At 34.9% G+C, this 16,555-nt stretch overlaps 1 protein-coding gene across 2 annotated transcripts in view; it reads left to right on the top strand.

The window, feature by feature from the left end:
- The window catches only part of TASP1 (taspase 1), a 172,613-nt gene that overhangs the window by 52,848 nt on the left and 103,210 nt on the right, over positions 1–16,555 (top strand). Inside the window, exon 8 of one of the 2 annotated variants that reach the window (XM_069495683.1) lies at positions 7,199–7,305. The exons of the other annotated variant lie outside the window; for it this stretch is intronic. Within the exon in view, the coding sequence (XP_069351784.1) occupies positions 7,199–7,305 (107 nt within the window). The remainder of the gene's footprint in view (positions 1–7,198; positions 7,306–16,555) is intronic. 2 annotated transcript variants of the gene reach the window in all.

Here is a 16,555-nt window from a genome sequence, read left to right as displayed (position 1 = left end):
TGTCCAGCTATGCTGTTTTAAGTATTTTATTTTGAGAAAATTATAAATTTACATATAGTTGTAGTAAATAATAAAAAGAGAAATCCCATGTACCCTTTGCCCAGTTTCCCCCAGTGGTAACAACATTATAGTACAGTATCACAACTGGGATGTTGATAATGATACAGTCAAGATACAGAATGCTTCCATCCCTGCAAAGGTCTCTCATGCTGCCCTTTTGTGACCACACCCACTTCCCTCACACTTTAACTCCTGATATCCTCTAATGTATTCTCCATTTATATAATTTTGTCATTTCAAGAATGTTGTATAAAGGTACACACATACAGTGTGTAACCTTTTGGGATAAGTTCTTTATTTTACTCAGTATAATTCTCTGGAGATTCATCCAGATTATGTTTATTGGTATCTTGTTTCATTCTATTCCTGAGTGTTCTATAGTATGATTGTACCACCGTTTGTTTAGCCATATACCCATTGAAAGGCATCTAGATTGTTCCTAGTTTTTGGCTATTGTGAATGAAGCTGCTATAAACATTCCTGTACACTTTTTGTAGTTTTTTAAAAATTATGGTAAAATACACATAACATAAAATTCGCCGTCTTAAACGTTTCTAATGGTATGGTTTAGTGGCTTTAAGTATATTCACGTTATTGTAGAACCATCACTACCGTCATCACCAGAACCCTTTTCATCTTGTACCCATTTAAATAGTAACTTTACCCATTTAAATAGTAACTCCCCATGTCTCCTCCAACTAGCCCCTGGGCTAGTCCATTTCTGTCTCTATGAATTCTGCTTCCTGTCCCTATGAATTTGACTACTCTAGGCACTTCGTATAAATGGAATTGTTTAGTACTTGTCCTTTTGTAACTGGCTATGTCACTTAGCATAATGTCTGCAAGTTGAGATCATGTTATCTCATGCTCATCCATGTTGTAGCATGTGTCAGAATTTCTGTTTAAGGCTGAGTAATATTCCATTGTATGTATATACCACAGTTTGTTTATCCAGTTATCCACTGATTAAGTACCTTGGTTGCTTCCACCTTTTGGCTATTGTGCATAATGCTGCTGTGAACATGGGTGTACAAATATATGGTTGAGTCCCTGCTTTCAATTTTTTTCAGTACCCAGAAGTGGAATTGCTGGATCATATTGTAATCCTGTTTTTAATGTTTTGCGGAATAACCATACTATTTTCCATAGTAGTTGCATCATTTTACATTCCCATCAGCAGTGCACCAGGGTTCTAATTTCTCTATATCCTCATCAATGATTATTCTTTTTTTTTCTTTTCTTTTTTTATAGTAGCCACCCTATTGGGTGTGAGATGGTATCTTATTTTCATAATGATTGTGAGAATTTTTTTAATGTGCTTATTTGCCATTTTTATATCTTTCTTAGAGAAATGTCTATTCAAGTCCTTTGCTTATTTTTTAATCAAGTTGTATGTTTTTGTCGTTGAGTAGTAGGAGTTCTTCATATGTTCTGGGTATTAACACTTATCATAGTTTATTTTGCAAATGGTTTATTTTGTTCTATGGGTTGCCTTTTTACTCTGTTAATTGTGTCCTTTGAGGTACAGAAGTTTTGAGTTTTGATATAGTATGATTTATGTATTTTTTCTCTTGTTGTCTGTGTTTTGGTGTAACATCCAACCATTTTCCCTGTTTTCTTCTGAGAGTTTTATAATTTGAGCTCTTACATTTAGGTCTTTGATCCGTTTTGAGTTTATTTTTGTGTAGAGCATAAGGTAAAGGTCTAACTACATTCTTTTCCACGTGGCTATCTAGTTTTCAAAACACAATTTATTGAAAAGACTGGCCTTTCTCCATTTGAGTGGTATGGTGCCCTATTGAAAATCATTTGACTATATATGTGAAGGCTTGTTTCTGAACTCTCTAATCTATTCCATTTATCTGTATGACTGTCCTCATGCCAGTACCATACTGTTTTGATTCCTATAGCTTTGTAGTAAGTTTTGAAATCAGAAAATGTGAGACCTATAACTTTGTTTTTTTTTTTTCCTTCCAAGATTATTTTGACTATTTAGAATCCTTTAAGATTTCATATGAATTTTAGGGTTGATTTTTCTATTTCTTTAAAAAAACACTATTGGGATTTTGTTAGGGGTTATGTTTAATCTGTAGATGGCTTTGAGTACTGTTGATATCTTAACAATATTAAATCTTTCAATCAATGAACATGGGATATCTTTTCATTTATTGGTATCATCTTTAATTTCTTTCAGCAATATTTTGTACTTTTCTGTGTGTAAGTCTTTTGCCTTCTTGATTTTAGTTCATTCATAAGCATTTTATATGTTTTGATGCTATTGTAAATGGGAATGCTTACGTAATTTCCTTTTTGGATTGTTTATTGTTAGTTTATAGAAATGCAACTGATTGTTGAGTGTTGATTTTGTATCCTACAACTTTGCTGAATTTGTGTGTGTATGTGTATGTGTATTCTAAATTCTTTAGAATTTTCCAAGTATTAGATCGAGTCATCTGTGAACAGAGATACTTTTACTTCTTCCTTTCTAATTTGAATACCTTTTATTTCTTTTTCTTGCATAATTGCTCTGGCTAAGACTTCCAGTACTATGTTGGCTAGAAGTGATGAGTGTCATGTTCTGATATTAGAGAAAAGTTTCAATCTTTTACCATTGAGTATGATGTTAGCCATGGGCTTTTCACATATGGGCTTTTTATGTTGAAGTATTAATAGTTGCTGTCTATTCCAAGTTTTGTTCAGTGCTTCTATCATGAAAGGGTTTTGAGTTTTGTAAAATGATTTTTCTGTATTAATTGATGATCATCTGTTTTTTCTTCCTTCTTCTGTTAATGATAGTGCATTACATTGATTTTCATATGTCGAACCATCCTTGCTTTCCAGAAATACAATGTCGTCATAGTATATGCTCCTTTTAACATGCTTCTCAATTCAGTTTGCTAATATTTTGTTGAGGAATTTTGCATCAATCTTCATAAAGGATATTGGTTGATAGCTTTCTATTCTTATGGTGTTTGTGTGGTTTTGGTATCAGGGTAATACTGGCCTCATAAAATGACTTAGGAAGTATTTCCTCCTCTTTAATTTTTGGTGTTAGTTCTTTAAATCTTTGGTAGAATTCTTCAGTGAAGCTATAAAGCCCAGGGATTTTTTTTTTTTTTTTTTTTTTGGTCAGGAGATTTTTGATTACTGATTCAATCTCCTCAGAAAATCCATTTAGATTTTCTGTTTCTTCATGATGCAGTCTTCATAGGTTTTGTGTTTTTAAGATGTTGTTAATTTTATTCAGGTTATCCAATTTCTTGGTGTACAGAAATTTGATACTCTCTTATAATACATTTTTTTATTTCTGAAGAATCAGTATTATTGTTCCCACTCTAATTTCTGATTATAGTAATTTGTCTTCTTTTTTTCTTGGTCAAACTAACTAAAGCCTTTAAGTTTTGTTAATCTTTTTGAAGAACTAATTTGGTTTCATTGATTTTTCTCTTTTGTTTTTGTATTTCCTATTTACCTGATTTTGATCTTTATTTCCTTTGCTATGCTAGCTTTGGGTTTAGTTTGTTTTCTTTTTCTAAATCCTTAGGTTATAAAGTTTGGCTGTTGATTTGAGATCTTTTTTCTCCTCTTTTCAAATTTTTTTTTTTTGTAGAGATGGAGTCTCGCTGTGTTGCCCAGGCTGGTCTTGAACTCCTGGCCTCAAGCGATCCTCCTGCCATGGCTTCCCAAAGTGCTGGGATTACAGGCTTGAGCCACTGCACCCAGCCTCTTCTTTTTTAATGTAAGTCTTTATAGCTATAAAATTTCCCCTTCCCTTGCTTTTGCTGCACTTCATAAGTTTTGATATGTTGTATATTCGTTCTTACTCGCGTCTAAATATTTTCTAATTTCCTTTGTTATTTCTTTCTGTGTTTTGTTTAATTTTCACAAATTTGTGAATTTGCCAGTTTTCCTTCTGTGACTGATTTCGGACTCTATCCTTTTGTGGTTGGAGAAGGTACTTTGTATGGTATCTGTCTTTTAAAATCTATTGAGATTTAATTTGTACTCACACTTGGGACATTTTCCACTACTTTGGAATGTGGATTTTATTGTTTGAGTAGAGTGTTCTATATATGTTTGTTATGTCTCCTTGGCTTATTGTGTTATTTAGGTCCTCTATTTCCCTACTTATCTTCTATCAGGTTGTTTTATCCATTATTGACAGTGAAGCATTGGAGTCTCCAAATATTATTGTAGAATTTTCTATTTTTCCCTTCAATTCTGTCAATTTTTGCTTCATATATTTTTGAATCTGCTATTAGGTATATAAATGCTTATAAGTGTTAAATTTTGTATTAGATCTTTTATTACTACTAATATAAAAAACTTGTCACTTGTTTCTTGTAAAGTTTTTTGACTGAAAGTGTAGTTGTCTGATATTCATATAGCTTTCCCATTCTCTTTTTATAACTTTTGTAACTCTTTTTGTAACTTAATATTTGCATGGAATATCTTTTCCCATCCTTTCTTTCAACCTGTTTATGTCTTTTGATATAAAGTAAGTCTCTTCTAGGCACAATATGTTGGCTCATGCTTTTTAATAGATTTTTCCAATCTCTGTCTTTTGACTGGAGAATTTATCTCATTTATATTTTAAGTAATTATTGATAAGGAGGAACTTCTGTTGTTTTCAATTTATTTTCTATATGTCTTATAACTTTCTGTTTCTTATTTTTTGTATTTCTGTGTTCTTTGGTATTTAGTATTTTTGTGAGGGGGGAGGTAGTGAAATGTTTTCTTTTCATTTTCTTTTGCATATATTGTCTTGCTATTTTTTTGTGGTTAGCATGGGGATTACATTTAACATTCTAAAATTATAACACTCTAATTGAATTTATACCAGCTGAACTTCAGTTACATGCAAAAATAAGTTCTTATATAGCTCTTTCTCCATTTCCTTTTAGTTATTGATGTTACAAAATTACATCTTTACCCATTGTCCGTCCAAAAACAGACTAATAATTTTTTAATGCTTTGGTCTCTAAAATCATGTAGAAAACAAAAAGCAGAGTTAGAAACCAAAATTACAGTAATACTAGCTTTTATATTTGTCCATGAATTTACGTTTATCAGAGATCTTTATTTATACAGCTTTGATTTCTGTCTAGTGACCTTTCCTTTTAATCTGAAGGATGTCCTTTAGCATTTCTTACATGGTAGGTTTAGTAGAACTAAACTTAGTTTTTGTTTACCTGTAAGTATGTTAATTTGCCCATTTTTGAAGGGGAGTTTGGCCAGATCTAGGATTCTAGGTTGGCAGTTTTTTTCTTTCAAAGCTTTGATTATATCTAACCCATTGCCACTGGCCTCTTCAGTTTCTGATAAGAAATCTGCTTATAATCTTATTGGGGATCTTTAGTGTGTAATGATCTGCTTTCAAGATACTCTTTTTGTCGTTGGCCTCTGACAGTTTGATTACAATGTACATTGGTATAGGTCTTTGAGGTTTCCAACTTGGAGTATGTTGAACTTGTTGAATGTTTATATTTCATGTCTTTCATCAGATTTGAGAAGTTTTCAGCCATTATTTCTTCAAATTAGCTCTCTTCCACTTCTCTCTTTATTTTCCTTCTAGGACTCTACAGTGTATGTGTATGCAAATCTTTGCAAGGCACCAGTGAGACCAAAAACTTCTCAGAGAGATATTTTTTTCTCTTTCCAATCGTTTCTTCTTCCTCTTCCTCCTAATCCTCTCTTACTCTGCAGTGATCTACGGCAACATTGCCTGCATGTACTTGTTATTGATATAGAAGGAGGAATGGACTTAGTTCTGAATCAGCCTGACTGTCAGGGTGTTAGCCCTTTAAATTCTCAGCTTGTTGTGGGGAGCATCTACTATAAAACTCTCCACCTTTAATGGGTTCTGGGCTTTACTTATGTCTCTCCTTGATGCCATTAAACCAAACACATGTATGCTAGTGTTGGCAAATGCTCCTAGTGTAACAATACCTTTAGTCCTCAGTTTACCCCAGAATTTAGCTTGGTACTCCTTGTAAGATTTTTGTGCTTTTAAGGTGGTATTTTTAATGTTCGATCCAACATTTTTAGTTATATTCAGTGGGAGAACTACTCTGAATAAGTTAGTCTGCCATTATCAGAATACTTCAGGAAGTTCTTCAGTATTGTATTCCAGGTCAAATTTCTCTTGTCAGCTAAGTTTGGCTATTAAAAACTGTATATCAAGTTTAAAATTTTTGATTATTTATTGATTAATTGGAGCTCTATTTGTTTTTCAGGTCTGTCTAGTCATTTTATCATCCTTTGCTCCTTAGTCATATTTTTATAACTTTCTTTTGTTGCTTTGAGCATGAACATGTCTTATATTCTGTATCTGATTATTCTAGTATTGAGGTCTTTTTGCAGGTCAGATTATGTTTTCTGATATTTGGTTGAATTCTATTCTTTTATATATTCTTGGTAATATTTTGTGAATTTTTTTTAAACTATGGGCACATGTTAATTGAAACATGGAAATTCTGTGAGGTCTGGGTAAGTTAAGGCGTGCGTGTTTTTCTAGGAGTATTTGCATGTAAGTTTGGAGGCCTTTGGAGGCACTGCCACAGTGTAATCACTTTTTTCCCCTAGATCTCACAGGTAATACAAATTCTCCTCTCAGCCTGTCCAAATACCTTCCTTAATCATGAATTTACTAGGGAGACTTTTCCTCTTTTATATCTGGAGCTAAGGCTGAGACTTGCAAGTTTGTTTTTCTTTGTGAATGGCGGCTTTTTCTTTTTTCCTTTCACTGGGTATATCAACCTTTGAGGTTCCCTCCTTTTTTTGTGTATAATCTCCAATATGTTTTCTCATGCTGAATTGTCCCCACATTTCATCTCTTGTCTCTTGTGCACAGAGACTTTCAAAATCACATTTGGAGGTGGCATGCATCAACAGATGTCCTTAGGTAGTGTCCACCTTCAGGACTCATTTGTTTCTCTGAGTTTGATCTTTTTCTTAATTTTTATACCTTAGGTTATTGCTCTTATTCTCCTACTACCTCAGTGCACATTGAAAAGACTTTTTAAACCCTTAATTTAACATTCTTAAAGATTTTGTTCTGGGAAGGCTCTTCAGGATATCTCATTTGCTATGTTATCGTAATATTTCTCAAATGTTATTTTAAATATTTCTTTTATAGGATTCAGTTTAGCTGCATTTAAAAGAAACAAGAGGAAACTAGAACTGGCAGAAAGGGTGGAAACAGATTTCATTCAACTAAAGAAAAGAAGACAATCAAGTGAAAAGGTCAGGAGATGTTTGAAATATTAAATAATTAATGTATCATAATGATATCTCTAACCTGCATTTTTATATATAAGCTTTAGAACAGTATGATCCAACAGAAATCTAATGCATGCCACATATCTACTTTAAAGTTTTTCAGTTGCTATATTTAAAAAAAAGTAAGAAGAAACAAGTTAAATTAATTTTTTTTAAATTATTATTTTAAAATATTAATGGGGTAAAAATGTTTTTATTACATGGATGCACTGTAAAATGCTAAAGTCAGGGCTTTCAGTGTGTCTACCACGGGGATAGTGTTCATTGTACCTAGTAGGGTACAATTCCCGATTCCCCTCTTTTCCTCCCCACTTCTTAGTTTCCAATGTCCTTCTTTCTGTGCCCGTTTGTAGCCATTGTTTAGCTCCCACTTACTAGTGAGTTTAGCTCCCACATGTGTTGTTTGTTTTTCCATTCTGGAGATACTTCACTTAGGATAATGGTCTCCAGTTCCATCCAGGTTGCTGCAAAGGACATTATTTCATTCCTTTTTAGGGATGAGTAGTACTTCATGGTATATATACACCACATTTTCTTTATCCACTCAAGAATTGATGGGCACTTAGGTTGATTCCACATCTTTGCAATTGTGAATTGTGCTGCGGTAAACATTTTTATACAGGTGTCTTTTTGATAAAATGATTTCTTTTCCATTGGATAGATATGCAGTAGTGGGATTGCCAGATTGAATGGTAGATCTACTTTTAGCTCTTTGAGGAATTTCAGTACTATTTTCCATAGAGGTTATACTAGTTTGCAGTCCCACTAACAGTGTATAAGCTTTCCTTTCTTTCTGCATCCATGCCAGCATCTATTGTTTTTTGACTTTTTAATACTGGTGATTCTGAAATTCCCTAAATGACTCTTTCATTTCTTTAAGTTCTCTTACACCCTTTCTTATGTCATCTGTCTCTTTAGCAATTTTTTCATTTTTTTCATTGATGTTCTCAAATTTTTTTTGGCTTCTCTGTGTTGGTTTTCAACTTTCTCTTCAATCGTATTCATCTTATTTGCCATCGATACTCTGAGTTCTCTTTCTGATGTTTGGACAATTTCCTTTTGGTTGGGGTTTGCTGCTATAGGTCTATTGTGATCATTTGGGGGTGTCAAAGTCGCTTGTTTTTTCATGTTGCCAGAGTTCTTTTGCGGGTTTCTTCTCATCTGAAACCTTTTCCCTCAGTTCAGGGCAGGTAGGGTTGTGGCACACCTGTTCTCTTTCGCTGGAAAGAAGAAGTGGTCCCTAGATGGTACATTTGTGTCTGATTCCAGAATATTTATCTGGCAGGAGATGGGCAGATGCATTGAAATCCTGTATTGTAGGTGTTCTGTGTTGTCCCGTTCCCTTGTGGTTGTCACAGTCCAAGCCAGTGCTGGGGGATCTTTGTGTGGAGTGGTGGGTTAGTCCCCAGGCCACTGTTGGAAGCTTGGGCAAAGGAGCTGGGTGAGTCTCACTCCACAGAGGCAGGCACTGTGGGAGATTGCTCTGCCTGGGTCTCTTTGTGGTGGTGGCATTGGCTGCTGGGAGAGGCAGTGGGTGTCAGGGTTGCAGGTGTTTGCTCCATCCAGGTCTAGGTATCATTGTGGCATGCAGTGGGGGACAGCCTGTGGCTAGTGGGTCCATGACGGAGTGTGGGATCATAGGTATGGTGTTGCCTGGCATGGCACATGAGTCTGCAGGGTCGTGGCCTGCCATGCACCTGCAGGGCTCCCATGGCTGGACTGCCAGATGGCTGGGTCTCCACATGCACATCCTGCTGAGACTGTTACCCTGGGACCTCTTAAGTGGTTTCCATGCCCTCTCCGTTCAAATTCCCCAGATGCAGGGACATTTGGCTCACAGTTACGAGGCATGAGAGAGCATGTGTTCCCCTGTTCCCTCTCTGGCCCAGCATGAGCAATGTGGAGGTGGTTGCAGTGAAGCAGAGCTCAGGATGGCGTTAGGTGCAGTGACCTGGGAACAGAAGCCAGAGCGTTTCTGCTGAGCCTGCTCTCCAGTGCAACATTACTGCACAGTCTCCAAACAGTTCCCTGATCAGTACGGAGGCCTGCAGTGGTTGTAGGGGCCCCTCACAGCTCAGGCCACAGTGTCCACAGTAGAAGCATGGAGCGCTGGGGTTCTCTCCTTTGTCCTTCCCTATGTGTGCGGTCTCCCCCAGGTACCTTCCAATTTCCCCAACCCCTTCTGATCTCCCTGTCCCCTTCTCCTTCACTCTGAGTATTTTCTGTTGCTTCTCTGATGATGTACAATGCTTTTTCCAAGAGGGTCCATCACTAGATGGGGCATCTGCTTGCAACTTTTGATCCTCTCCTTGAGAGTGGTTTGTGTAGGCTGCTTCTAGTCCATGATCTTGTCCTGAAATTAATTTTAATAGTATGTTTTATTTAAATCAGTGAATCCAAAATATAACTTTGAAATGTAAGCAGCGAAAAAGTTATTAGTGACTTATTTTACATTCTTTTTGTGGGTTTAAGCCTTTGAAACCGTCTGTAATTTACACGTCTCAATTATGACACTAAATTTTTATTGGAAATATTTGATCTGTATTTATAGTTTATAAAAATTACTATTGAAAAATAGATTTACTTAGCACTTGCTAATAGATGAATATGTTTTAAAATTAAAATTAATTAAAATTTAATAAAGTTAAAAATTCAGGGGGCTGGGCACGGTGGCTCATGCCTATAATTCCAGCGCTTTGGAAGGCTGAGGCAGGAGGTTTCCTTGAGGCCAGGAGTTTGAGACCAGCCCAAGCAACATAGTGAAATCCCGTTTCTAGAAAAAAAACAATTTAAAAAATTAGCTGTGTGTGGTGGGGCACTCCTGTAGTCTTAGCTACAAGGGAGGCTGAGATGGGAAGATTACTTGAGCCTAGAAGTTTGAGCTTAAAGTGAACTATGATCGTGTCATCTGAACTCCGACCTGGGTGAGAGTGTGAGGCCCTGTCTCTTAAAAAAAATTCAACTACTCATTTGCCCGTGCCTTGTTTTAATTTCTTAATAGTTACATATGGCTTATGTCTGCTGTTTTGGTCCTTGCAGATCTAGATAGTGATTCTTAACTTGGCTTCTTAACATGGTTGTTTAGACAGTATAGTGTAAGTATAAGGAAACATATATGCTGGATGCATATAGGTTTTTAAATGTACTCTAATTACATGTCTCTGTTCCTTGTTCTGATACATTTTTTGTTTGCATTTCATGTATTAGTGTGCCATCATGAGTCCATGTGTGGCTTTCCTTAAGCGTTTCCTGGGGTTAGAAAGAAAAGAACCGTAGCATTCTTGCTCACCCTATAGTTTGGGGTTCATTAGCACACAGATCATGATGGTCATATGGTCATTTGATGTTATCTTAGCATCTCATCAATATTTTTTATTGATTAGTTCTTCTATAATGGCTTACATGCTGGTTTATGCTTTCTGTCATAGTTTTATATGGTTTACCTGTATGTAAGTGCATAATAAATCATCTTTCATAGTGATAGATATTTTCTCAGTATATTGCCACCTGGAACCATTAATCAAACAATTTGGTCCCAACCTTTTTATTTTTCTGCCATAGAAGAGTATGAATTTAGGAGGCAAATGAACAAATTAACAAGTAGATCTTGATGAAGGTGAATACTAACATGGTTCTGTTACTTGGGTTTCTGCATCCCGTGTGATGTCTGGGTGAACAAATTTAGGAGTTTTTGTTCTTTCAAAAAATTGCAACAAATTTGAATACAGTAAATGATTGAATCAGTTTTTACAAACCTATACACACATGTAATATGTATATCTATCAAAGTATAGAACATTTCCAGTTCTTTTGTGCTTCCTGTCAATCCCAATGTCTATAGGCAACCACTGTACTGCTTTTTTAGTGCTTTGTCTTGTTCTGAAATTTATATATATGGAATCATACAAAATGTACTCTTTTCTGTTTGGCTTTTTTCACAAAAAGTTTGTTGAGACATTGGTATCATTGGTTCATTCTTTTTTATTGCTAATCCTCTCTAACATGAATATACTGTAATTTATTTATCCATTCCCCTTTTGATGGACATTTGGTTTATTTCCAGTTTTTTATTATGAGTAAAGCTGCTATGAAATTATTATACATGTCTTTTTTGTGGACATCAGTTTAGGATTTTTACATATAGAAATATCACTATGTCTCATAGCGAATGTGTTCAGCTGATCTTATTCAAGTGCTTTATTTTTTCATTCAAAAAATAGTACTGAGCTCTTTCCATTTATATTTACATTTGATTAGTTTAAAATAAGAATGGATAATCCCTGGAATGCCTTTTGCCTCATGGATGTGATATGGATTCTGCGATTTTAGATGTTACATTTGCATTCAAGGTGAGAGTAAGGTGGGATGGTGGAGGGTGAGACTAGTGCCAGATGTATCTGTTCTTTTTTTAATCTGGGCTACAAAATTTTTCTGACTGTCACTTAACAAAGTTCTCCTCAGTTATTTTTCCAGAGTAGTTGAGATGTGGTACAATTTGGTCACATGACTATTCCTGGCTGCAAAGGAGCCTACCTAGGAAACTGTGTGAATTGTCATAATTACTATTTCATAGCTCATGACTTGAGGCTGGACACATTGTCTTCCCAATAAAATAGTGGTTTTATTCTCAGAGGAGCTGTGGAGAGTGGTTATTAGGTAGTAATTTATAGTCTGTTGCATTAATGGAGATAGGTTTTTATCGTCTCCCTCCCTACAATTAACATATCCTTTGTTACTACTACAAAATAATATTGAGTTAAATAGCTAGTCTATACATAAAGTGAATAAAGACACATTTTTGTCTCTACTTTCAGGATGTATAGATTTTAAGATATAGTATTAACAGTGAGGAATATAAATTTTTCGTAATTTTCCACTCTTGGTAATTGGCATCTCTGTTTCATCCTTGCTCGTTTTTTGTGACATAGATGAAAGATATGTTGGAGAAGGAAAAGATTAATATTTAGCTGTAATATTGTAACATAAAAATAGTAGTTCTTAACTTTTGTCCTACTCCACTCTTTGGGTAGACCCAACACTTAGGGATTTTTCTTTTATCTCTTTCTTTACCTCATGGTGTACAGGCAGTCCATACTTTGCATGGTAGTGTTGGACTGTAAAATGACCATGTGAGCTGAAACCATGCCGAGTAGTCTTAATAGCAAAAATTTTCCTTGTTCTATGACCTTTAAACATTTTTGTCAAAACATTAAAAACTCTTTTACTATTGGTTATAAATATATAGTGAAACAGAGAAAAAAGTAAGTAAAACTAATTATTTATTTAGTACACTAATTTAAAGCGTTAGAAACCTAAAGTATTTTATTTTTTTGTCAAATACTTTAGGAAGTTTGAACAGTGCTTGCCTTCTTCTCTACATATAACATAATATGGAGTGAGCATCTTTTCTATGTCATGGTTAATTTTCATACTCCTTTCTAATTTTGGATCAGCTGTCAATATTTTATCCCTTTGCTCTTTCAGTGTTGTCAAATAGCTCCTAGTGTTTATTTAGCATGAAATTTTTGCCAGTGTCACTTCCTCTGGGGCATCTTCATCCTGTTTGTCACAACTCCATTATTTCATAAGGTCATCTTCACTAAGTTCTTTTGTTTTTATATCTAGAGTCTTGAATGATGGTAGTGTCAGGCATTCCCCATGGTCACCTATTTTTTCTGTAACTTCATTTATCTTTCATTTGAATTTTACTTCCAGCATTATCACTTTTCATTTGCTTCACTTTGATCTTTGTTTGGCCAGTTCCTTCTTTTGGTGATCAATTTTTATAAAATGTCATGTAGATTCATCACTTGTAGACAAAGAGGCAACATAGCCACATACTTTGCTGTTTGTGCACAGTGACACATCCCTGAGAGACTTTGAAAGAAATAACATGATTTGTCACTGATCATTATGTGCACCTGATGTTTATAGTAGTTTTTGAACTGAAGAGCTAGCAGTGAAATTTGTACTTTATGCAGTTACAGTTAATAGACCATAGTAACTGAAATATGAACCATGTTTTTGGGGGAACTGATATTATTTAAGTAAATTGTGCTAACTGAAATTTGTGTTTATCAGGCAAAGTGAGAACTGTGTTTCTGTCAAAGAACCTAGACTGTTTATCCTGTGGTTTCCTTCATTCTTAATTTAGATGATCATATATTCATGGTGCAGTTCAGCACGTTCCTCTGTCTTCTGTAATTTCTGCAAATTGGCATCTGGATCTCCCCTGACAAAACTGCCATGGCCTCTCATCAGAATACTCATCAATAAGTTCTTGTGGTATATGTGATGAAGTGATTAGCTATATTAAATTTATTTTTTGCTTGGTGTTGATATAAAAAGAAAAAAGGCAATTGTGTTGGTACTAATCTTTATCATATTTGGAAGAGGAAACCTTTCTTTTGCAATGAAGTGGTTAATTCATTGGCCAATTGCTGTATTTGGCTTATGCCACAGGACTGACTCAGTTGCTACATGACTGAGAGTTGCTTGCTAAAAGAGGGGACCCTCACATTGGGAAAACAAACAGACTCAATGCACACCATAATCTAGTTTTCGTAAATATCAGTTTCAAACAGCCAGCACTGGATATGACTGGAAGGGACTCTTAGGGTATTAAAAGAGTTTGGGGGTATTGTTTGATCTCAACATTTTTGATGTTTCAAGCCTTTTTTTCCCTCTTCATTTTTCACAAGCATATTGTTGAAATAGTTTCCATCTCTTTTTCTTTAATAACAGATTTTACAGTTGAATGTACACAGTAATTCTTTACCTCCTCCTACCACTTTTACTGAGTTATTTAAGTTTTTAATTAATTTCATTGGTTTTTAGGTAAAGTAGTACTTGTATAGGATAGTGAAATGAAAGTTAATCAGACATTTTCTATTGTGTGAATATCTTTCATTCTTCAATTTCCAATAAACAAGTTTAGAAAATTTTGCAATGCTTTTGGTGCTCTTATTTAATGTTGTGTGTTCAAAACCACTCTAAAGAGATGCTACAACTTTTAATTTTGTGTTCTTTAGCCACCACATAGGGACATCAAATTGGCCACATGTTTCAGAAAGGAAATGTTGGGCCTTGCTTTGTGTGCTACATATAAATATATTCTATTCTTTTGAAGTATATTGTGGGTAACATTTTTCCCTTTTATCCACCATCTTGAAATTATTATGTAAACGCTTAACTGTATCATACTAAATCACTGTATTTTTTGGGTGAGAGGTGGGCTAAGATCAAAGAAAATAAATGCACAAAAAACAACATGTTTTCCTCAGATTGTTCCATTTGTATTTGTGTACATGTCTGTGCATTATGTGTATAGGGAAAGAAATAATTAGTCTTCTCTAGAAATTCACTTTGCTTGGTCTGGAATTTTGTTGTATTTCTCAAGAAGATGGTTAGTACGTGAATATTTGAGTAAACAGAAGTTTGACTTCTGTCTTATATAACTTTAACTTCTCTTTAATATAAAGAAGTATACTTTACATATTTAAGTTTTTTCATAAAACTAAAAATTCACCCTCTAAAGTGATTATCTTCTGTTTGAAATTATTTCTTTGAATTGTAGCTATTAATTATATATTAAAAATTACATTTGCCACATCTAAGACTGTCTTGATTACTGGGTGAGCCTGTAGATTGTATATGTAAATCAGTAGATAGGTTAATAATGTAATTAAATGTATCATTAGATCACCACCAGCTCATGCATTTGTGTAGGTTATGGAGTCTGATGATCAGCATTTCTTTTCAGTATAACTTGATGGGGATTCTTTAAATGTCTGTGGTTTGCAGTACTTTTTATCAGTTCGTTATCTGAATCTAGAACTTTGAACTATTGATGGCTGGACAGTTGCAGCATTTTTTTTTCCTGTTTCAGGAAAAGCTTCTAAGTTCTCATATTAAAAATTTCAGTACCTAGTAGTTGAATTTCTTCCCAAGTCTTCCTTAAGTTCATACCGTGCTATACCTTAAATCTACACGGAGTCTTAAAGTTATAAGTAAGATAAAATTGAGGATAACAAATCTTAACTGCTGTTTTTGTAATGGAAGTAGTCTGTGGTTGTCTAAGATATTTTTTCTAAGTTGACATTAGATATTATCAGTCTTATAAATCCTCCCTCAGTTTTGATTATTTAACAGCTATATAGAATCTCTTTTAATTTTTAGTACTTAACAGAATCAATGGAAGTAAAAAAAAAAAAACTAACATTCCTTCATTATCATTAGAATAGTCCCAGCTGATCTTGTATATAATGTAGAAATCACCATATTGTAGCTTTCTTACCAGGAAATAACTCCAGTGAATGGAATCTCACTAGGACTGCAGATAGAAGTCTTTCTATCTGGGAATTGGCCCAGACTGTAGTATTAAGAACACCATATTCTAAGTCAGAACTGTTAAATATGTCTTCATATGTATCATATGATACCACTATGCACTAATGATCAGAGTTGACCTATCACAGACATGGTGATGGTGATACATGTGTAGTTAATAAGGCCAGCAATATAAACCAATACATAAAAAGACAGATCTGTGTGTACACACACACACACACACACACACACTCGTCAATTACAAGGATATTTTAATATCAGAAGGACCTAGTGCTTAATTAGGTTGAAGGAAAACTATCTGTAAGTTTGTAAAGGCTTGATTGGGCCACCTGTTCTCTAATCAGCCTAGAAGGATTTTGTTAAATAGTCCAATGACAGGAGCTAGTTGAAATTCAAGACCCGAGGCTGAGATTACTTGAGTGGAGACAATAGGGTAGGGTGAGAAATGGTGTATGGTGGACCAAGAATTCTATCTAGATCTGCCATTAACTAGCCTGGAGACTTTCGGCAAACATGGAACCTCTTTGGGCTTTAGTTTACTCGGCAGTAAAGTCAGCAGTAACGTCAGTGTGATGAACCATATAATTACAGTGGTCCTCTTCAGCTTGATGATTCTCACATACATTTTCATTGGCAATGTATTTGTCTAAACTCTCTGGGTTCTCTCATTAGGGCAGTGGTCCCCAACTTTTTTGGCACCAGGAATCGGTTTCATGGAAGACAATTTTTCCACCGACTGGGGGTGGGGGGGATGGTCTCAGGATGACTCAGTTGCATTACATTTATTGTGCAGTTAAACCTCTTTGCTAATGATAATCTGTATTTAGAGCCACTCCCCAGCATTAGCATCACTGCCTCAGCACCA

The sequence above is a fragment of the Eulemur rufifrons genome, chromosome 20 (assembly GCF_041146395.1).
Source record: "Eulemur rufifrons isolate Redbay chromosome 20, OSU_ERuf_1, whole genome shotgun sequence".
Classification (NCBI taxonomy): Eukaryota; Metazoa; Chordata; class Mammalia; order Primates; family Lemuridae; genus Eulemur; species Eulemur rufifrons.
This window is presented reverse-complemented; position numbering and strand designations above follow the sequence as displayed.